This window comes from Pezoporus flaviventris, unplaced genomic scaffold, assembly GCF_033815535.1.
Source record: "Pezoporus flaviventris isolate CSIRO_AGI_PZ_B2104156 unplaced genomic scaffold, CSIRO_AGI_Pfla_v1 ptg000002l, whole genome shotgun sequence".
Taxonomy (NCBI): Eukaryota; Metazoa; Chordata; class Aves; order Psittaciformes; family Psittacidae; genus Pezoporus; species Pezoporus flaviventris.
In genome coordinates, this window is record NW_026892550.1 from 39,745,412 (window position 1) to 39,768,688 (window position 23,277).

General features: G+C 35.8%; 1 protein-coding gene across 3 annotated transcripts in view; it reads left to right on the top strand.

The window, feature by feature from the left end:
• The window catches only part of FSTL5 (follistatin like 5), a 317,762-nt gene that overhangs the window by 24,668 nt on the left and 269,817 nt on the right, over nucleotides 1-23,277 (top strand). For all 3 annotated transcript variants that reach the window (XM_061475634.1, XM_061475650.1, XM_061475640.1), the window contains exon 2: nucleotides 5,820-5,958. In XM_061475634.1, coding sequence (XP_061331618.1) covers nucleotides 5,836-5,958 — 123 coding nt within the window. In that variant the 5' untranslated portion in view covers nucleotides 5,820-5,835. The remainder of the gene's footprint in view (nucleotides 1-5,819; nucleotides 5,959-23,277) is intronic.

Genomic DNA, 23,277 nt, shown 5'->3' on the forward strand with positions numbered 1-23,277 from the left:
GTGATCCTGCCCCTCTACTCTGCTCTTGTGAGACCTCACCTGGAGTATTGTGTGCAGTTCTGGTGTCCTCAACATTAAAAGGACATGGAACTGTTGGAACGAGTCCAGAGGAGGGCCATGAGGATGATCAGGGGACTGGAGCACCTCCTGAATGAAGACAGGCTGAGAAAGTTGGGTCTGTTCAGCCTGGAGAAGGCTGCGTGGAGACCTCATAGCAGCCTTCCAGTCTCTGAAGGGGGGCTATAGGGATGCTGGGGAGGGACTCTTCATTAGGGACTGTAGTGACAGGACAAGGGGTAATTTCACTTTTCACCTACTTCACCAGGGAGCTGTCATTAAATAGCTGTTAATCAAAGTGTACCTTAGATTTCAGAAAACCTTGCTCTGATTCTTTATTTGCAGCAAACACTGATGTGATGCTGTAAAGAAAGGGCAATACTGTTTAATAACTACTTATTATTAAATTGGTGGTCAATGGTAGCAGCTTAAAGGACAAGTGAAGAGTCAGGGAGAGAATGGGCAAATTAGCATATTTTCCTGAGTCTATTTACTTCCTGAGCTAGAAACTGCAGCTTACCATTATGTCTAATACCCACTGATGAACTTTAGCTCTTTAAGTTTGCTTCCTTTTTAAATTCATATATATATTAATTTCTGTAATATTATGTGGATGTGAAGAACATAGCTTTTTTATATTCATGTAACCGTGTTTGGAAATCTGATGAGTTTCTTTAATCTATTTTGTTTACTCTTCAAACTGAGACCAATATGTACCTCAGGGTTTTCCTGTTTATTCCTGTTTACGTTCCTCATTCTATTATATTTTTAAAGGAATTTAAGCAGAGACTAATACAGTATTCAGTACAGTGATGCACTGAACACTTAGATAAGAAAACCTCTATACCCTAATTACTTAAGCACAAAGAGTAGCTGTAAATTAGATCTTAGACATAAGATATAGGTGTTACTGTTACCAGTGGTCTGAATTTCAGTTCAGTGTTTAATGGCATACAGAATATATATATATATATATATATATATATATACTAAAAGGTGTCCTGGAATGCTTTTTATTTCTCTATTTTAACTTACAAGTTATGATATAAATGTATATGAAAAGAGCTGTATTGTAATATGTGGAGCTTTTATTAAGTAAAGTGAAAAAATCGCTGCATGAAAGAAAAACATCACTGGAAAAAATGGTAAAGGTCAGGAATGTATCTGCTTGACAAGCTGATTTCAGAACTTTCACAGCACAAGTAAATTCATTACACTGCTTTCTGGGTGATGCCTCAGTGATGTGACAAACCCAAGAAGAAAAATATGTGTTCAACAGCATTTCACTGAAATTGTCAAATGTAATTGAATAACACTTGCTTGTTTCTTGGAATATTTCTCAAAGCTGGTCTCTCCACTGCCTTCTCTGCCTGTGCAGCTGTTTAATTCAGATCCTAAGTGTCATTCTATGGCAAGTCTCCTAAGAGACAGAAAGTGAGATTAAAGTCTTATTCATCTTTAAGGCACACACACCATCCATCCCGCCCGTTCCAAAGTTCTCAAAAAAAAAATATATATATATACTGCCTGGGAGATTAAAGTAGAACATCTTTTTTCCACTTTTCCAAGCAGTGATAGCAGAAAAATATAAAAGAGTAAGTTGCTTGTATTCAGGAGCTCTGTATTTGTCTAACTCTAATATTTCAAAACATTTACTAAAATCTGCCTTAGTAATGCTTAAAATCTTTGATTTTTTTTCAGCATTTTCCTTCTGAAAAGGCAAATACTAACTGCAGACACCCTACATATTTGGGGGATTTTAGGTGGCATCTGTTCAAAAAGCTGATTTTTTTAATTTACATTTTAAGTGTTCATCTAAGTAACAGGCAATGAAGCCAGAAACAGCATAATTTTATCTTCTCGTGGACAAGTACAAAGGAGAAGCCTTTCAAGGTCAAATAATTTTCAAAACTATAAAGACTATGCTTTTGCACCACATGAAGCCAATATATATGCTGTTTAGATGGGAGGATGGTGGAATGTGGCTGCCCTTACAGTCTTCTGTGAAATGACTGTTCTCCAACATAATTTTCATTGTATGGAGAGATATTCCACAAGTGCACAAAGGGAACAAAGGTTCAACTGTGCATAGCTAGTTTTAGCATGCATAACTGCTAACCTAATCTCATTCGACCTTGAAAGTCAACAATAAAGTATTTTCAAAACTTTTTTTTTTTTCCAGAAACATAACAAAGGGGTTCGAAACTAAAAGTCAAGATTCTGTTCTTTTTTTTCTTATTTATTCCCCCCCCCCCCCACCCCCACCCCCATAATGGACTTGTTCCAATAACAGTGATATTGAGAACTAATATGCAGGCAGTGAAGGAAAATGCTATGCCACAACACACTTGAATTTTTAGAGTTTGAAGTAATCTTTCCTGGTATTTGAAATCAGTGAGCTAGACTTCTAGTAATCCCATACCAAAGCTCCACTGGAACATCTGATTAGCAATTCTCTTTTGGTGAAAGTATGAGGGAAACCCAAGAATACTTTTTCACTGTGTCACTTCCTATCATCACTTTAATATCTAGTTACTGGACAGGTGTAAAAGAACAAGCCTCAAGTTATTTATATTAAATATCTCTCTGTAACAGAGTTTCTTGTCTTTGTTTCAAGTAATTCACTGCTAATATATTCTATGGAAGATCTCCTGGGAGAGATACCTCTACTGTGTTTATTTGAAAATTGGAATAATGAAAAAAGGTACTTGAAGTAGGAACTGTTAGAATAAGCAACAATAAATGAGAAGAAATCTTAATTTTTTTTAAGAGGCAGACTCAGAATGAGATTGGTTTTGGTGGAACAAGAGATAGGTGATGTCAAAGTAGTATGGTATTTTACTCTTAAGATTGAGTTTGAGTTAAGAGTATGATAGCCAGGCAGGCAAAAAGTCAGGTAAAAGTAATCTAAAATGAGAATGAAACAGGTGGCAATCATCAAGTGATTTTACCAAGTTTGGTAGACTAGTCCCCAAAGAAGGGTAGCAGACTTATGCAGGATCCTGCGTACTAAGACTATGAACGGTTGGAAGGCTGGAGCCCATTTAATACCTTTGATATCCCCACAGGAATTAATTCTGTGCAGGTCCCTGTCTTTGAATGACTGTGAGGATTATTTACTGCCATATGAAGAATGATAAGAATGAAACACACAGTTTGTATAACAGCATTCCCAGAAGCATGACTGTAAAGGATACAGGATAACAAGTGATCCCCACTTTGTTCACATTTTATGCTCAGCTGATTTCCTATAAAAAAAGGAAATGTTAGACAAGACTTAACATTCTGTACACACTCTGGGCTCTTAGGGAACACTACAACATTTTGCACTTATTCATGTATATCATTATTTTTATCAGATATTTCTACATTAGCATGGTAAGTGCAGTAGAAACAAGGTAGAAAGGGAAAAAAAATAAACACTCCTGCCTAAGTCAGCATGCATAGATGTTGTTCATCTCTCTCAGATATTGCAGGACTACATAATATAGGCTAAGCATTTGCACATGTCTCAAAGTGATGAGGATTAGTGTGCCATGTTGTCTGTTTAGCATGATAGTTTCAACACAGATGCTGAATAGTAATAATAAATATTAAGTATTTCTAATAGGTACCAAAATTACTTACGAAATAAGCGTTTGTAAGTCCATTAAGAACCATATAAGGAGACTGCCATGCCACATGTATCTGAAAAATCTGTGAGTATGATAGTTATAGGTCTTCCATAGATCTGATCTTATCTTTATGAAGTTATAATGTCTTTGTCCATTAAAGAGCAGCTCTGACACACATTCTCTGTTTTTTTCAGCATATTCTGTAAGGATTTTCTCATAAATTTCAGAATATAAGTTTGTCAAGGCCTTTAACATTAGAAATAATTTGTGTGTTCTTCCAGATTGTTGTGTATCTCCCTTCGTAATATCAGCATCTAAAATCCTAGTTTTAGTTCTAATGGGTCACACATTAACGTGTCATGGTAGCTGGAGGATGTAATGTAGGACTAGCTCATCAAACCAGTCCACTTTTGTCTGAAAAAAATCAGATTTTTTGTTCATTTGAATAGAAAGTAATTTTTTGATAATCTGGTTTATAATACATCAGAACACTGCAATCAGCACAAGCTAGGTTCTTATGATGACTATAGGATGACAAACTTACAGGCAGAATGCAGATGAAGTGGATGATATCTATAACTGCATAACTGTATACATAGCATATTGTATGCAATTGACCAGATACATTTCATCAGTAAGTACCAACATCTACCTTTAAAATACAAAGTCTTAAACTGTTAATTTGACATTCTAGTTTAATATGAAATTTGCAAATAAGTAAGTATCCTTCTGATAGCTTCTTCCATGAAACAAAAGGTTACATCAACTGTTAAGACTGGCCTTGTCTTTCCACTTCCTCATGAAACAAAAGGTTACATCAACTGTTAAGACTGGCCTTGTCTTTCCACTTCCTCATTTCCTTATATAATGTTTCGATTTATGAAGGTGAAATATACGTAAGTAGTCCACAGTATTAAGGTTTTCATCTGAATAAAAAGTGGATGTAAATTTATTTCAGTTTTCAGTGCATCATAATGAAGTTACATTGATTTGTTTGAAATCTGTAGTTTTACATGTTCTTGCACAAATTTCAACAAGGTGCCATTGTTTAGGCAGATGAGAGTAGTTGTTGATCCCCTTCTCTACATGCAGGAAAATGGACTGTCACAGTGTTACCAAACATCTGTTAAGAAATATTACAGTCTCCTCTGGGATAAGAATATTTTTCTTGCTAATAATAAAAGAGCATTAGACAAGTATGAAGCAATGCATATGTAGAGAACTGTACCAACAATAGAATATGAAACAACTATTTCTGAATGTCATTAGTACAAATACAAAAGTATTTACGAAAATGTCCTATGACCTGATAGTTTTGAAAGTTGTCAGTTGTAATTTTGGACTTTTTTCTAATAAGTAATAGAATGCTGGTGCATTTACCATGGTAATGCTTTGCCAGTTCAGGTCACCTGCAACATGAGTTGTACGATTCTGAAACAGAATCAAAAATCAATGCCAATCTAAAAAAAGGTTTTCAAATAATCTACACAGAATTTTGTGCTTGATTGCAGTGAATTCTGGGGCAAGATGTGGGGAGTTTACTTAATAGATTGGAAATATTTTTATAATGCTGTCATATGCAATAAAGCTTATAGACTATACATAATTTCAATAATGCAATTTAAAAATTATTCCAGAATATTGGCAGAAAATACAGTGATTTGCTTACATTTAAGATTTCAGTGCTGGTAAGATAAAGATGGTAACAGATGTATGCTAGGTGTTTTGCACTTTTAGGTTGTGAACAATGCATCACAGGAAATGATATTTAAAAGAAAATATTGATGAACATGTGATTGATAATCATCTTTTTTTCTTCATTTGAGAAAAAGTGTCGATTTTTTTGCCACTGCTTTGTTATTATGTCTTTTCTGAGCCTTTTCCTGGTTGTTTGGTCAGCAAGCCTCTCATATGAGTGTTGAATAGTTATGATGAAACGTTCAGTTCAGCACAACCTAATTGATATTGTGGTTCCAAATACTAGTACTTGTATTTTCTTTTTGCTATTGTGCCAGATGGATTACTCTGTTTCTGCGATATTTATTCGTGTCCACACATGGCGTATCGGTATTGTAAACTTTTATGGTATGAATTGTGCCAAAGTAATACTGCAGTCTGTCACTGAACTTTAACATTTTATTTTGATAGGAGCAGACCTGTAAAGATGTTTATGTGGTGGTCAACTGTTTTACTTCTTGGATGCATTTTGCTGGGAGCAGACGGGTGGCCAGCCAAGGAAGGATACGACTTTCGGCCTTATCAGCCTCTAGTAAGATTACGTCACAAGGTACAGATTATTCTCTAGCACTTCTGGCTTTTCTTCCATGATGGAGGTATAAATTACACACCAGCCTTGTCTTGTTTGTGTTTATTGGAGTAATACTCAGAATTAACTTTTTCACTAACAACATATGCAAAAATATAGACTTGATTTCGCATGCTGGTGGCTGCGTTAAAAGGGTTCTGGTTTGATTTGAAAGTCCAGAAATCTGTCAAAGATAGTGAGCTAAACTGTTCTAGTTTCACAAACAGAGATTATGTATATCAACAGAAACTTGGAGAGAGAGCCAGGAGAGGTTGTCTCTAAAAGCAACTGTCAGCATCTGCTTGAGGCAATGATTTGTCCCAGTACTTGATGGATTTCACACCAAGCAGCCCAGAACTGCCTGTAAAAGAAACATAGTGTTGAAGTTAACTAATCAACAAAAACTTGTCTGCGTGAGGTAGATGTTCACAGTGCTCATTGAATTTAGGAGTTTTGAACCGTGGCATAATGCAAATGTTTCCTAAGATTCTGAGTTTCCCAGCTTCAAGATCTGTATGCCATTCAAATTTTGCCCACTTACCACACCTCTGTGATGAATCCAGGACTTCCAAAGCAGCCCTCAGCTAACAAATCCTTCTGGTACCTAGGAGGGAAACTGCTGTGGTAGATATGTAAAACAAGGAAAAGGGCTGTACTATCTCCATGGGCTGTCTGAAGCTATCTGATCAGCTTCTTCATTTCTTCTTGGCATGGTAGTCATGGGAGCAACATCTAAGGGGCCATACATTAGGCCTACAATCAGGACAACAAAGATGATAAAACTTCTTTTCCCGCTTCTTCTGAACCTGGGTGCTTCATCTAGAAACTCTAAATGTTAGTTTCTATAGTTTCTATTAATGTTTCAAGATCTGGTTAGTTTAATTTCTCCATAGTTTTTATAAAATATGAAAGCTATTTCTTCTTGGTCCTCAATTTGAAAAAATGATCCAATGTCACAGAATCATAGAATAGTTAGGGTTGGAAAGGACCTCAAGATCATCAAGTTCCAACCCCCCTGCCATGAGCAGGGACACCTCACACTAAACCATGTCACCCAAGGCTCTGTCCAACCTGGTCTTGAACACTGCCAGAGATGGAGCATTCACAACTTCCTTGGGCACCCCATTCCAGTACCTCACCACCATCACAGTAAAGAAATTCCTCCTTATATCCAATCTAAACTTCCCTATTTAAGTTTTAACCTGTAACCCCTTGTCCTATCACTACAGTTCCTGATGAAGAGGGATGCTCTCCAGCATCCTTATAACCCCCGTTCAGATACTGGAAGGCTGCTGTGAGGTCTCCATGCAGCCTTCTCTTCTCCAGGCTGAACAGCCCCAACTTTCTCAGCCTGTCTTCATACGGGAGGTGCTCCAGTCCCCTGATCATCCTCGTGGCCCTCCTCTGAACTTGATCCAACAGTTCCATGTCCTTCTTATGTTGAGGACACCAGAACTGCACACAATACTCCAACTGAGGTCTCATGAGAGCAGAACAGAGGGGCAGGATCACCTCCTTCGACCTGCTGGTCACACTCCTTTTGATGCAGCCCAGGATACGGGTGGCTTTTTTGGGCTGCAAGTGCACACTGCCGGCTCATGTTAAGTTTATCATTCTCATTTTTCTCTTCCACTTCTTTATATCTGAAAGTTGTAGGTGATAAGTTATTACTTGATTACCTGCTCTGGTTTCAGATATTAAGCAGATTGCCCCAGAACAATTTACTTTTGCTTTTGGCATTTGATTCTATCTGTCTCAGTACATAAAGAGGAGGACCTGATAGCCGAGTTCTCAAACAAGTAAAATATTTCCCTATTAGCTGATTATTATACACTATTTAGGTTAAATATAGAAAGTTTCTAAAAAATGAAACATAATATATTAAAATTGAAATTTCACTGCAAAACTGTGCATCTTCTAGGGAATGCTGCTCAAGTAGAATCAGGACTGCATCAGACCCCAGACAAATAAATACATAACTATATAAGCACATAAGTGTTTACACCAAATATTTTGAAAACCACAAACTTTGTGTCATCAGTTTACTTCCACTTGCCAGCTTTAAACAAAATGCGACAAAATAGGACAAGTAAAATATTTTGAAATCTAGAATGATTGAGGGAGACCAGTAATGATACCATGGAATGAACCACGTGAGAGAGAAATCACATTTACAAAAAACCCCAGAACAATACCATGAAGAATGTGAGAAGAATCGAGGACAGGATGTTCACATGTAGTGAACATCTTTTCTGAGATTTAGATGATTTCTTAGATTAATGGTTGTATGTGCAACTAATAGTATGTTGCTGTTTCTTAATAACACTTCTAATCCTCTGATAATGCTCATATAATACTTAGAATAGGCTGTCTTAAACATTTTAATATTGGAGGCTTTGCACACACACTTGTGCCTGTGTCCACATACATATATATATATATATTTATGCACACATGAAAGTTAGAGACACTTTGCCTTTATTTTTCATTCATTATATATTTTTGAAAAACATATAAAAATATGCATACATACAAAACAGAAGCAAATGGAACATCCTGTAAATAGATTTTGTATTTTCAAAAAAGATAAAGCTTAAAGGGAAATAAAATGAGTGCTATAAAAAATATAAAAAAATAAGAAAAAGGATGATGAGACATGATATAAAACTTTATTCTGAAGAAAACCAAAGAAAATATGTTGGATTTTTTTCCTCGGCAATATCTCTAGGTGAAAAAAATTGGTTTAGAGTATAGTTCAGCTTTTGGTATTATGGATACATATTAGTATAAAAAAACCTAAGAATGCAGAACTTTTCTGAAGACAATTTTTAAAACAACTTCTGGCACAGATACTCTTATTCAAAACATATAAATAATATATTAAGGAAGACTTCCTGCTTCAGTCAAACACTTGATAGATCAAGCGTTCAGATTAAGTTATGAGAATAGAATACTTATTAACTCTGCATACCAGCAGAGTTATATTTTCTTTGATCAAGCAATATGCGTGCAAGTTTATGAGTGCAAAGTTTTGAAATAAAAAAGATTAAAAAAACCTCCAAACCACCCCCCCTCCATAACTGCTCTTGCTCTAATAAAAATTTATTTTATTTAGATGGTAGTCCAGCCAGAGGAACTCCAAACATCAGACTCCAAAGAAAACCAATTCTGTTGGTACTTAGGTATTACTTTGAAAAAAATTGTGTTCATGATAGGAACAGGCATTCATATATAGAAGGGTTTGCTTTTCTAAGAGGGATTATGAACAAATTCAACGCCTCATGCACAGAAATTACAAGTAGACCTTTAGTCTGAAGCATGATAATCTAAACATGTGACTAAAGCCTGTGTAAGGAAATAACTTTATAATTAGGCAAAAACTTTACATGTAACAAAACTTCTCCTTTCTCTTTTTTATTTTTTCTTTTTTTATTGTGAAGGTGATGAAGCACTGGAGCAGATTGCCCAGAGAGCTTGTGAAATCTCCATCTTTGGAGATACTCGGAAGTCTGCACAGGGTCATGGGCAACCTGTTGTAAATGACCATGCTTGAGCACGGAGGTTAGGCAAGGTGGCCTGCAGAGGTCTCTTCCACCATCCAGTGATTCATTATAATACATAATAAATAATGACCTATAATAGAATATAATCTGTTTATATATTTTTTTATGATTTATATATTTAGCCTAATAGTTGTGCTATTTTACTGAAAGGTTTAAAGATACTTTAAAAAAGTCAGAATTTAAAAAAAAAATATTTTATGAAAGTTTTCAATAAAGTTTTTATAAAATCTTAAAAAAATGTTTTAGAAAATCTGAATGTTGAGTTATAACAAGAGACAATATTCCTCAATCTACTGTTTTAATGGGTCGACAGTAAAATGTGTGCTGAATTAAATTGAGAAGTTCTTCATGTTTTAATAACAAATATTTGTAGCACCAATTTGATTAATAGGTTGTCCAAAGTGTTTTCAAATCATTTTACTTAGGAAATACCTATATTATCTTTATCATGTCCATTAGCATTCCTTTTGAATGTTGCATTCAAAAAGGACTATGAACATATATTTTTCAAGTAACAGAATATTCAGATACATAATTTTCCTCCTCCACAGATGGCATTGTCTGTGTTCATGGTTCCATAGATTTTTTTGGTCTTTTTAGATTTTTTATATTAGATTAAATAGAAGTACTGATTCTTTAAAAATTATATGGTGATATCTTATGATACAATAGAATAGAATGTGTAGCTAATTTAATTCTTATACCACAGATGTATCCTTTTTCAGCAGTAGAAATTCTTATTATTGATAGAAATTTTCAGTGCTGCAGTGTGTAAGATTCTACATCCAGATTTTCTTTAGAAGATAATAGTGCTTCCTTTAAGAAATCAGCATTTTCAGTGGCAATTAAAACCACTATTGCTCAGTCTCCAACATTACTCTTTTTTTTTGTTAAAACTGCAGAAAATCATAGTAAAATATGATTTAAGTATATAGATGGCTAATTTCTGAGTCTGGGCTAGAGTGTTTCCTTGGCTAATGTCAGGAAATAACAAACTATTCTCCAGTAAACTTTGTAATTTATCATATGCTGTATTAACAAAAAAGTTTTCTAATTTTATTATATATTAGTTGGAACCGCTTTAATATTACAGTGGAGGTTTTAATATCCAGTAACTAAGATGAGCTGCTGACTTTCAAGTATTAACTTAATTCTTTTTTGGAAATTTTCTAACAGAAAATCTGCAGTAATTTACAAAATGTGAGTCTAAGAACTTGCAGCAGTTCATGCCTTAATTATAATTATGGCCCAAACTATAATTACAGTAATATTCATTAACATGGCCATTATAATGGCAATGAAGATCAATTACATCATTTATATGTGATGGGAAAAGATGAGTTGACTTGAACTAGAATGGAGAAAAAATATTACAAAGCATTCCTCTAAATTTATTTTCACTCCCCTTCCTTTGTTAAACTGCCACATCTTACACTTACATGGTTATGCTGAAGAATATCAGGCTATGTCTGAATAGCTTGTGAATTTCTTATTAAGCCAGTTAATCCTTGGTTCTTCATTTGTCAAAACACTGAAAAAGTTTGTAAGGGACTTTCCATTTGGGAGTCTTTTTGCATTGCTGCTGAAGTCCTTTAAGCAATTTTTAAGTGCCTAGGTTCCCACCTGAAATCATTAGGAAGAATTTGTAGCATCCTAATGAATATTCTTGTAATTTGCATGGCTCTGACAGAGAGCAATGTTTATGCAATGTCTTCAGTAAAGAAATGTATGCTCTGAGATTTCCAGGTAAAACAGGCAGGCAGCAGCCAACGGAATGCTGACTCTTGGTTTCTGATTCTCTGTCAGAGATATATGTAATATTAATTAGCCTGTACATTCATATGTTATTCCAGAGCATGCCAACTCTGCATATCTAACACATGAACGCAGAATCCTCCCCTACAAGCCAGGTGATTCACATGATTTAGGGGAAATAATATGAGCGCAGTGCTCCATTGTGAATGATATTATGGGTAGGGAGTTGTTTGGTTTTAGTATCAAGGGGCAATCTGTGAAGATTGCTAACCTAGCTGTCATCACCTAAGTACTTTTTTACTTAGGATTTATTCTCATCTTGTGGATTTAAGACCATTGCATTCATTATAGTCAGGGTTGTAATGCCCACCTAAGAGCGAGCGCGGAGTGGGCAGAGGATGAGGAGCAATGGTCTGGGGAATCTGTGTAATGGAGAGAGGGAAAACTTAAGAAATTTGGAATTTGGCTGGGCCTGGTTCTAAGACTCAACTTGGGCCTGGGCCTGGGAAGTAGCTTCGATCAGGAGCAAGCTTTTTTGTCCAGCTGAGTATGTGTACAGAGGGTACAAAAAAGGGGACATGCTTTGTTTTTAACAGCTTTCATGGACACTGTGTAACCACTGGTTTTGCCATATTGATTCAAACTGTTTCCAGCCTTGTCCTTATTTTGTTTTGTTTTACCAAAGGGCTAATGGGATCTTAGACGTGCAATGCTCACTCTTGTCTGGGTTATTTGTCCAGACTAGAATAGTTCTTTTGACTTCCTCTGAAAAACCTGCCTCTCTCCCTTTTCTCCTGTCCCTCCATTATTACTGTTGCTGTTTGCTGTTAAATTAGGCAGTTCAGTTCTCATTATTTTAGGTCTCAGGATTAGGTCAGTTTAGGTTTAGATTAGTACTGGGTCCATTTTAGAAGTGTTTAGGCGATAATGATTTTGTACAAATGAAACAAAGCAAGAGGGCAGAGTGGCATAAGCATGCACTTCCAGTTTATTAAAGACAAATTTGAATGTATAAGCACAAAGTGTAGAACATATGTTCTGCATTTAGGTTTTAGCCTAAAGGTTATAAAATGTTCTACCTCAATAGCACATTCTGTGTTGTAATAAAATGCCTGTAAAATACAGACAGGCTGAGTGTTCAATGACTTTATTTTCATTTAAGGTATCATAGCCAAAAAAGAAATGCGCAGACAGTAGTACTTCAGGATTGAAAAGTAGCCTGAGCTTTCCTTGTGTGGTCTGGTCTCCAAACAACCTGAGGTTTATAGTTCACAGTGTTTCTCTGGCAAGCCTGTTTGCCTGCAGGATCTGAGAAGTCATAAAATTTGATCCTCTAAAATCCTCTGTTCTAGAGAGAGAGAGGGTAGAAAAATCCATTGCAGTAATATGCAGCAGTGACTTCTGAGGACTAAGAACAGAGCTTTTCCTGAGCATGTCAATGCTGCTCTCAGCTGTAAGGTAACAAGAGTTTTTTCTTCCTCCTGAGGCTCCCTGAACACAGTATCTATGTCCTATGCAAATTCCAGGATTTCATTTAAGTAACAAAGCTCACTTTCTTCCCTCACGCCCCCTCCTTAATTTATTTTCTAACTGTAGTCAAGAAGTCTTAGGAAACTTATTTTAAATTTTATTTTGCTTTACTCAGGGAGAGGGGTGCATTCTGCATTCTAATCTGCTTTTTCCCATGGGCAGTAGCATTCAAAAGGCGTAGCTAATTTTTTTAAAGTCCCATTACAATCACTGTATATTAATAAGCTGATACCAATTAAACATGTTATTTTTGCTGTCTCTCAGTACATGCTCAAAGCATTTTTTAAGAAGTCTTAGGAAAGCTGCCTGTAAAATCTGTAGAATTTCTTTTACAGTCCTCCTTGCAACTAGTTGCTCTTTGGTCATTCATTGAGGGGTCTGGGGCAGAAGAATGTCAAAGTCTGGAATTAAGGCAGGTGTAAAGTTCTTTCAAGCTGCCTGCTGATGCTTCCATTGCTAACTCATTAGCAACACACAGCTGTAAACATTTAGTCAGATCTTTGGGGCTAGTGAGGAAGAACAGGTTCATCTTTACTGTTGTACTGAATCTTTTGCTGTGCCTTTCTTTGTGATCCCATTACTGAAAATCACCACTGTAGAAAAGTTTAATCTCACCCAGTTATTTTAGGAGGTGACAAGATCCAGGTGTGTTATCTACCTTTTGATTAACATTGCCTTTTTAATTTCACCTGTCAGCTTGGCCACAAAGAATAATATATAAAGTAGTGGTTGTTGAAGGTAGTGTAATTACCTTCTATAGTACTCAGTTTAGCCTACACCTATTGATCTTTAGGAAGAGCAAGTTAGCCTCTGAATAGATAAGACAATGGTTTTGTGCCTTTCTGGTGTTTGGGAATTGATGCAAACACAATCTATATCAGCTATTATTTCAGATTCTTGGTTAGTATTTTTTTTCTTCCAATTCTATTAAAGTGACAAATCATTGTCACAAATTGCAATCAAAATCAAAGCAAAACAAAGCCAGAAGGTATTTGTTTTATATATTTCTTGGGATGCTTTGCTTTTGCTCAGATTTGTGCAGTTTGATTTCGAAGATGATGAAAGAGGCTAGATACTTGAAGTGTGTGTTGCTACATTAGGTTTATGGGATCTGGCTGCTTTCCCATGCCCTCCTTCACGTCTCTTACCCTTCAGATCCTCAAGACTACTCTGTATGTAATTCAACCTCTTTTTTTTTTTTTTCCTATCAGCCAAATGTTTTATTTTATTCTTTTCCACTGCTTCTTTTTCTCAATCACTGTTTCCGAGGATTTAACACCTATTTTCAATACCTACAAGACAGTGACTTTTATTATCTGTATTTGAACTTTATTATCTTGGTTTGTTAAAACAAAGGTTATATCATGTAGCACAGACATATGCTTATAATGTGAAAAATAATATGCAAGAATATCCAAATATTATTAAATAATAAACATGTATAAATGTGTATAGTAGCCTTTTCTTTTGAGAGTTTTGCTCTTTGAGTTTATTTCCCTTGTTTATAAAGCAAAATATCAATGAAAAAGCCTCTTAGACTTCTCTCTTTTTAACTTGGGGACCTTTATTACTGAAGTAGTCTATGCTTACCTTAAAATGCCTCCCGTTTTGGGTAAGGTGACTGCATAGATTACGATAGTTGTCATGACATCATATTTTTATTCCTACTCTTTTTTTAATTGCTTTTAGGATCATGTAAGTAGTCCAGTTCAGGGCATTCTGTTTGTTTCTGAACTGAATCCATGGTAAATCTTACAACAAAAAACCCAACCCACCCAAACAAAGCAACCTGCAAAAAAAACCAACAACCAACCAAACAACCACAAACCACTGGATTTGTCTTTCAAATAATGGTGCTAAGCATCAAGCTGCCTATTGAAAACATTAAAGGTTTTGGTAGCTCTGCTTAGGCCTGATACACAAAATAAATGGAAATTCTAATGTCAGCTTAATGAAAAGATGCCTTAATTATGTCTATTTTGATATTTATGCATTGGTATGAGTACGTTTAAGTGCTTTTAAGAACATGGAAGGTTAATGCCTAAAAGTCAAAACAAAGATCTCTCAAACTTTAATAAAAAAACCCAACAAGCGTTACTATTTGACCTTGTTAAAAATGATCCAAGAGATGAGCAAGAGATTATTGTTTCACTTGGCATGTTTTTTTAACTCTTTGTCAGTTTTAAGTTTTCATTTAATGTAGTTTGTTAATGAGGCTACATTTATACTGTTCATATAAATGAATGTGAGGTATCAACAATGCAATCTATGAACAGTACATTTATATAAAATAAGTAGAACAGCAATAATTTCTTTAGCTCTGTGTGATATTAATGACATCTGCTTAATGTTTATTCTTCATTCAGTCAAATAAACTTTTGCAATTGAATTCCTTTACTCAATATGTTGTAGCAAAATATTAATTTGAAATAAGAAAACTCTAACAAGCTTATTCCTTCTGTGTCCCCTTGTTCCACGAAAACAAACCAAACAAAAATTACCTGTCATTTGTTTAATGTATAGTCTATAACTCTGGGTTTGTAATCTGGAATAAACAGCCTATCATTCAGCTGTAATTTCTAAGAAGTAAAGTCTATCACTCTTCTGAGGCATCAGCACAATCTTCCATTCTGTAGAGTAGCTCAGGGTAATGGTATTAATTTCTATTACAGTTACCTGAGGATTACAAGTAATACAGAATTGATATTACATTGCCTAAATAGAATTTCCTCAGTGTTCTTGGTATATCTAACATTAGTTGACGTTACATCATTTCATCTCACAATTCTGCTGAATAAAAGGATGTTACAATTAATAGTAACTAAACTATTACAATAAACTGATCCTAAAAATTGTGAAAGCCTGTCCTGGGTTCAGCAGTAGCAGTCATTTTTCTCCTTCTTGGTAGCTGGTGCAGTGCAGTGTTTTGTCTTTCAGCTCGGGAACAGAGCTGATAACAATGATGCTTTGGTCTGGCCAAGGACTTTGTGAGCCTCATGCTCTGCCAGGGAGGAGGGGAAGCCAGGAGGTAGCAGAGACAGGACACCTGACCCAAACTGACCAAAGAGGTATTCCATACCACAGCACGTCATGCCCAGGAGGTAACTGGGAGTTACCCAGAAGGGATAGGACTGTGGTGTTGGAGGAGGCGTCGATCAGAGCTTGGTCAGGCTGGGGGGGGGGGGGCAAGTTATCGGTTGGCTGATGGTGAGGTGTTGTGTTCCCTTGTTATTTCCTTTATCATTATTATTATTGGTGGTAGCAGTAGTGATTTGTGTTATACCTTAGTTACTAAACTGTTCTTATCTCAACCCGTGGGAGTTGCATTCTTTTCGATTCTCCTCTCCATCCCTCCTGGAGTAGGGGGAGGGCAAGAAGGGGGAGAAGTGAGTGAACGAGTTGCCTGACTGGGTTTAAAACACCACAAAGACCCATCCCATTGCAATTGATAGTTTGTGGTTTATTCCTAGTGGTGGGTTTTTTGGTTTTGCTTTGGTGTGTTGTGTCCCCGTTCCGCCTCCCCCCCCTTTATTTTTATTTGCTTTGTTTTGTTTGTTCTGGGGTGGTTTTTTTTTGTTTTGTTTTGTTTTAGTTTGTTTTGTTTTTTTTAAGGTCTGTGCATTAGCCAGTCTGACTTCCCATATAAAGGTCTCCCTTTTCTGTAATTCATTCATTCCCTCTGTAACTGGGGCATAAGTAAAGCATGTCTATCAAACAAATTACTGAGTCTTCAAATACTTTCCCTACCTTAATATTTTCAAATAATTTCCCTTGATGGTTTACTGTTAACAATTTGTAAACAACAGAGTTCATCATTTGGACACAAATGTCTTTTACTTCCAATGACTGCTTCCTGGTATATACTCTATCATTAGACAGAATGTAATGAAAGTCTTTGGTTTGGTATAAGAAAATGTTTGCAAGACATTATTTATAGTTTGTTATTAAAAGCAAACCCTGTTTTAGTTGTGCCTACTAGTATCAGTCCAGGGCAGGGAAGGAAAAGAGATGTCTTTATATAAAGAAACTATACTATATATATGTGTGTGTATATATATATATATATATTTTCTTTTAACCTACATGCTTCCGATATGAGCTTCAAGAGAAAATAATTAAAAGCTTTACAATACTTTGCCTACTTTACAGTAGGGAAACTGTAACCAGTTGTTGGCATATCTGCAGTTTATACAGCTTTACTTCATGATTCATTTTGAAAAGTTAGTTGAAATTCAGCAATCAAATACTGAGCTAATCTTGAATTTTCTAAGTCTCAGTGGAAAAAAATATCATCTTAATTTTACTTTGCAATTTCCTGAATGTCACACAGTAGGTAATACGGTATAACCTTTCATCAAATCTCTGGTTAAAATGAATGTATTCCTCAAATATATAGTTGAATATATTATAGAAGGGCAAACAATTAATATGCCTATGATGAACTTCTCTTTTTCCTTTGTAACACTACCTTATCTGCCATTGTAAGATGAATGGTAGAAACAAAATATCATTCCTAGAAATTTCTCAGCATATTGGTTTTAATCAATATGGTAGATGTACTGCAATTTCACCCGTAAATATGTCCCAACACTGACTAAATATTACTTGTATTCCTGGATTGTAAGAAGGTGATTGAGGATGACTATGTTCTGTAATTGTCATTCTTCCTGCAGATTATCTTTTACCCAGACAAAAATTTGCAAAGAGGAAAGATAAAACCTAAATGAGCCTCAGATAGGCTGAATTGTAAAATGCAATGCACATTATGTGGTTTTTAGAAAATTACGCTTAAAAACCATCTCTGAAATATTTTAAAAAAGGGGGTGGGTTAGACAAATTACTCCCATTGATGTCAGTGGGAATTGTGCAGCTAAGATCCATCTATACCTACTATATTATCAGGAAATATAATATTTCTCAGTAGTTGTGAGGGTACCTGGATTTTTAGGAGCTGTCATGAGGGGGAAGATAACAGAATACCCATTAAATACTGTCCCTTAGAAATATTGCCTCTTGGAGATCATTCTCTCCCTTCTTTGTCAAAATAAATATATACACTGAATATGATTAGCTTATGTGCTGGAGGAGATGAATATACTTTTCTACAGCACCTTATCTCCACTGTCCTGTGTTTTGTTATTCTTTCTTGGTAGGCTGGAAGAAAGTATGTCTTATGCAGTCTATACATGGGAAAGTAATTCTACCCTGAATGACCATTTCAAGTTTAATGTAAAATATGCACAAATAGCAATAATCTACTTTGTATAATTATCATTTATGTAGAATTCATAGCTCCTCCAATTCAGCTAAGGAGAATTGTAGCCTGGATTTAACTACATGAATTGGCTTATACAAGTGTCCTGGGTTCAGCAGTAGCAGTCATTTTTCTCCTTAGTAGCTGGTGCAGTGCTGCGTTTTTGACTTTCAGCCTGTGAACAAGGCTGAGAACACCAATGTTTTTAGCTGTTGCTAAGTAATGTTTGCTCTGACCAAGGACTTTCTGAGTCTCATGCTCTGCCAGGGAGTAGGGGAAGCCAGGAGGAAGCAGAGACAGGACACCTGACCAAAACTAGCCAAAGAGGTATTCTACACCACAGCAAGTCATGCCTAGCATATAAACTGGGGCAGTTACCTAGAAGGGTTAGATCACTGCTCGGGTTGGGCTGGGTATCGGTCACTGGGTGGTGAGCAGTTGTATTCTCTTTCCTTGTTATTTCCCTTTTCATTATTGTTATTGGTGGTAGCAGCAGTGATTTGTGTTATACCTTAGTTACTGGACTGTTCTTATCTCAACCCATGGGAGTTATATTCTTTCGATTCTCCTCCTCATCCTTCTGGGAGTGGGGGCAGGAAGAAGAGGGGGAGTGAGCGAGTGGCTGCTTAGTTCTGATTTACGGCTGGGCTTAAACCATGACTACAATCTTCAGTATATAAGCTGTTTTGGTTTTAGTGGTACATATTTCAACACAAAAGTATATACTTCTACTGTTTAAACTATGGATTAAGTATTTTAGTGATTAAAGCACTGTAAAATCAGCAACACTGCACAGCCGTGTAACACTGGTAGAAATTTCTTCTGTCATGTACTATGAAAGATGTATTCCGTCTGTCATCAACAAAGAAAGTATGAAGTCATATTTAATAAGTTATAGTTATGTTTTTATTTCTATAAGAGTAAGCTGCCTAAGAAATTTACCCAGGATGAGCTTCTATGCATGTTCTGTTAGGTTAAAAAAAAAAAAAAAATATTATTACTACTTTTTTCTATTCTGCTCAGAACTGTGGCCAGTTGTTTTAGGACAATCGCCCTAATGAAGGCAATGTATGTATGAAAGGGTAACAGCCCATGAAATAATTGATCCTTAAAACCAGCATGAAGATTTTCTTATTTTTTCCTTTTTAAAAAAGACAAAATTTGGAAAACAGGCCCTTCTCTAATTCAGTAAACTTGAAAAAAGATTGTATTTGGCCTTTGCTTACTGTTTTCTTGGGCCCGTAGAATCCTTAAGATTCTTGAATTCAAAGATAAGATAAAAATCAAAACTATTTCTCAACTTCTTTTCAAGTGCAATAGTAATCAGGGTGTATAAGCCTAACTCTAAAGTGCTTATTTCTGTTGGGAGCTGCCTGCAGCCTGATGCACGGAGGTCTTTTTACACTAGGCAGCAGTTTAGGAAATGTGTCTACATGGATCATGAGCAACTCTGCCAGAAGAATTGTTGCTTTTAAAATGCATTCATCTTTCTCTGCCTATTTTGGAAAAGGATTATTTTATTGAATGTAATACATAGTGTACACGGTGTATACAATGTTACTGTGACATTAGCATGAAGTTTGTGCTTGGTACTGCAGAATATTAAGAGGTAGACTGTAACTTTATCCCAGAAGAATTGTTTCACCTTGAAGATGATGTTCTTCATCTGCTCTGCTTTACATGGTTCGAGGATTCCTTTAAGACTAGTTATGTGCCCTATCAACACATCTGAGGGATAATGCCTAAGTGGAAAAACTGGATTAGGCTTTGTGTAGAACTTTCAAAGCTGGTAAGCGGACAGAAGAAAGTGCATCTAGACCCTGGTCTAGAGATAGTTTTTCTTAAAAGTATATAGGTATAGAAAAAATGATGTGGAACTTCTGCATAATTTTATTTCTTCTCTGCTTCTGCTTTGAGGGGTTGTAATTTGCTGCACACAAAGAGGAACAACTGCTTTATACTTCCCTTCCTGGGAATGCAGTAATTGTTCTCCATATTCCTTGGGGCTCTAAATCAGCAAATCAAGAAGCAAATCATCAGATTTCACAGTTCCCCCCACCTCTGTGGGGCTGGCATTTTTGTTTTTTTTTGCTTCTGTTTTTTAATGAAACAAATCACAGAATCCTAAGGGTTGGAAGGGACCTCAAAAGATCATCTAGTCCAACCCTCCTGCAAGAGCAGGGTAACCTACAGTACATCTTTCACTCTTGTACCTAGGCCTCCCAAATACTGTTGGGACCATTTCCATAAGGGTTCATGAATTCAAGATTGCATCAAATTTTCTCCAGAGGCCTGTAAGGCTTATTTTAAGAATGTTGTATCTAGTAATACCTAATCCTGGGAATGTCATTACTTCTGAAAACTTCAACAGCTGTATATTTTACTTTATCTCTCCCTAGCTATCTTTCTTCACATCTTGTTTCCTTCATACAATCTTATATTCATGTGGTGTGTTAATTGGTACAAGAACAACCTGTGGTATACTATCTTACCATAATTTGCTGCCATAAATGATGGCTGTCTCTAACAGTATTGGGCTGTGTATGCAGAATATCCATGCAAGAATCCTGCTACAAACACTAAACTACAAATTTTGTAATTTAGTAATTTACTAAAAGTAGGTAGTGTTCTGAAAAGAGCAACAGGAAAATGCATTACTTTTTCTTCATCCTTTCTTCCTTACTGTAGTAAGCAAGGCCTCATTTACTACTCCTAACAGAACAGCTTTACAAACATAAATGTTGTTGCTTTCCAGGCATTTTTAGTTTAAACTGCTATTGCACTGCAGTTGCTGAGAGTCTGATGAAGTCTGATTCTGTGAAACTTTTTTGAAGCACAAATGTTCAGTATAATGTCAGTTATCAAACTGGCTCTGGGAATAGTTTAACAAATTGTTTTGTGCTGTATGTGCACTTGCTCTCTATGGCTGTGACCACACTACTGCTTCATCCATGAATAAGAAGTTTCTCCACACTTAGAATTCAGATTTCTTGTAATTAAAGCTGTCGTATTACTATAAGCTAATATACGTTAATACAAGCTAATATAGCTTGTGTGTGTTTTAACAGCTTGGTGAAAAGAACTATCTTGGTACTTCTCTCACTGAAAAATTGTCTTTAATAACAATTATTCCTTTAATTATTTCTTTAAGTGACTAGATAGTAACAAAGTACCCCTACCACAGAATGAACATTAAAGATAATGAATACAAACCTAATTTTCTGCATTTTAACTACACTTTGATATGACTGATGAAAAATTTTCATTATAAAATGTTAATCTAGCAAATAAGTTTGCACTCCCTCTTCCAGCAGAGTTTCTGTAATTATCGTTTTATGTTTATTAAATTATTGTAATTTTTGTCACATATCAAGGACAAGCTACCATATGTTTTAGACTAATTAGCACTTTGTTTATTTTAAGAATTCCATTAGTTCTTTCTAAATAAAGCCAGCATGGAAAAGAAGACTTTGCCTGAATTTTACAAGAAAGAAACAAGGCTCTTTACCACTAGCCCACTCTGGCAGACACATACCCAGATCCTTGGCAGATGTTTCAGGCAGAGAGATGAGTGAGGTTCCAGATGTAGTGCGTACGTACTACATAGAAGTATGTAATTTGTCTTTTTAAAACAGAATTAAGTGGAAGTCAGTATGCTTCTCTTTGCCATCCATGGTTTATAAATACCAACTATTCTTTCAGAAAGGGAAAACCAAAGAAAGTGCACATGATACATATTGAAATGGGGCTAAGAAACTATCTTTACTGTTTCTAAATTGTCTGGTGGATTTTCTTAGTCCTAGAATATTACCTACCTTTACAGAGCAGCTCTAGTCTTTTCTGTAAATAGCTGTGTGCCTTCTTTGGACTCACTGTACTTTAGGAGTTCCTTTGGCCATCCTGCTCTACTCCACTTTTGCTAAAATGAAGCCTCTTTTCTAAATAAAATTTGATACTATACCAACATTATTTACTAAATACGTCATTTCTGAATGACAATGTCAAAATGTTAAGATGTTTTAAGTGGTATCGATACTATTACTGTGTTAAGACGAAGAGAAAATACCACTAGAAAAGGAGCTTTTATACCTTGCAAACGCATTTCTGTTCATATTTAAATCAGTTTGTTTACTGAGCCTTATTTGATATATCTTGCGAATAGTTTATAACTTATGATTTGACAGAATAGCAATTTGTGTGGTTAGCCATCCATGATCTTTTTTAGTTCACAAACACAGAAGAAAATTTGACATTTTCTCCACTTTTATCCACTGTGCTTTGAGAAGTTTACATTCAATTCAGTCTGTTAGATGCATAAGAAAGGTTTCTTTACAGTTCTAATATGTTCTGCATCAATGCATTTTATCAGGCTGGCAAAATATGATGCAACACAAGACCATGCAAAGCCATGCCACTTCTCTGATTAATTTGGTTGGAAACTGTTAAATTCAAAATTAATTGTTATCTTGAAGCTAATAAAAAAAATCTTGGCATGCAAGATGACTTGTTCTGCTTAGAGGTGACTTATTCCAATAGAGAACAATATATATTATGGTTCATTTAACCATTTCAGCATTATTTGGATAGTAAATATATATCATTTCTTTGACTGTTTACAAGTGAGGTGAAAATATCTTGTTTATGTAACATAATGCAGTACAGGAGAAAAGCAACAGAAATGTGTGTAGCACATAATAGCGTACTGGTAGAAATTTTTTATTTTCAGGCCGAATAGCAGCAAAGCCATTAGCATGCTGCGCAAGTGCAAGAGGAAATATCTGTAAGCGGCGAGGAGAAGCATGACACGCCAACCCAATATGGGTGATAAGCAAACTTCTGCTTTATTTGTGGTGCACTTCGCTTATATCCGCGTGGTGTTTAGCCACGCCTACTAGTCAGAACAGTATTGGTTAGTTCTACACAGCTTCCTTCACATTCTCCTCCCACATCCGGTATCCGGTTACCTGTGAGGCCTACACCTTGCCTTGCTCACACAAGGCCTCTAAGGATCCATGGCCTTGCTCTTGGAGCCATTCTGCAACAAATATCTTTCATGATGAGCAATTGTTTCTTTACTTCTCTCATGTTCCATGATTCTGAGAGGTTTTTTGGGTGGTTTGCTTGTTTCCAATTTGGATGAACAGCTCCTATTTCCTTGAGGTTCTGACCTTAATTTTTTTAAGTTACAAGTGCTAGTAA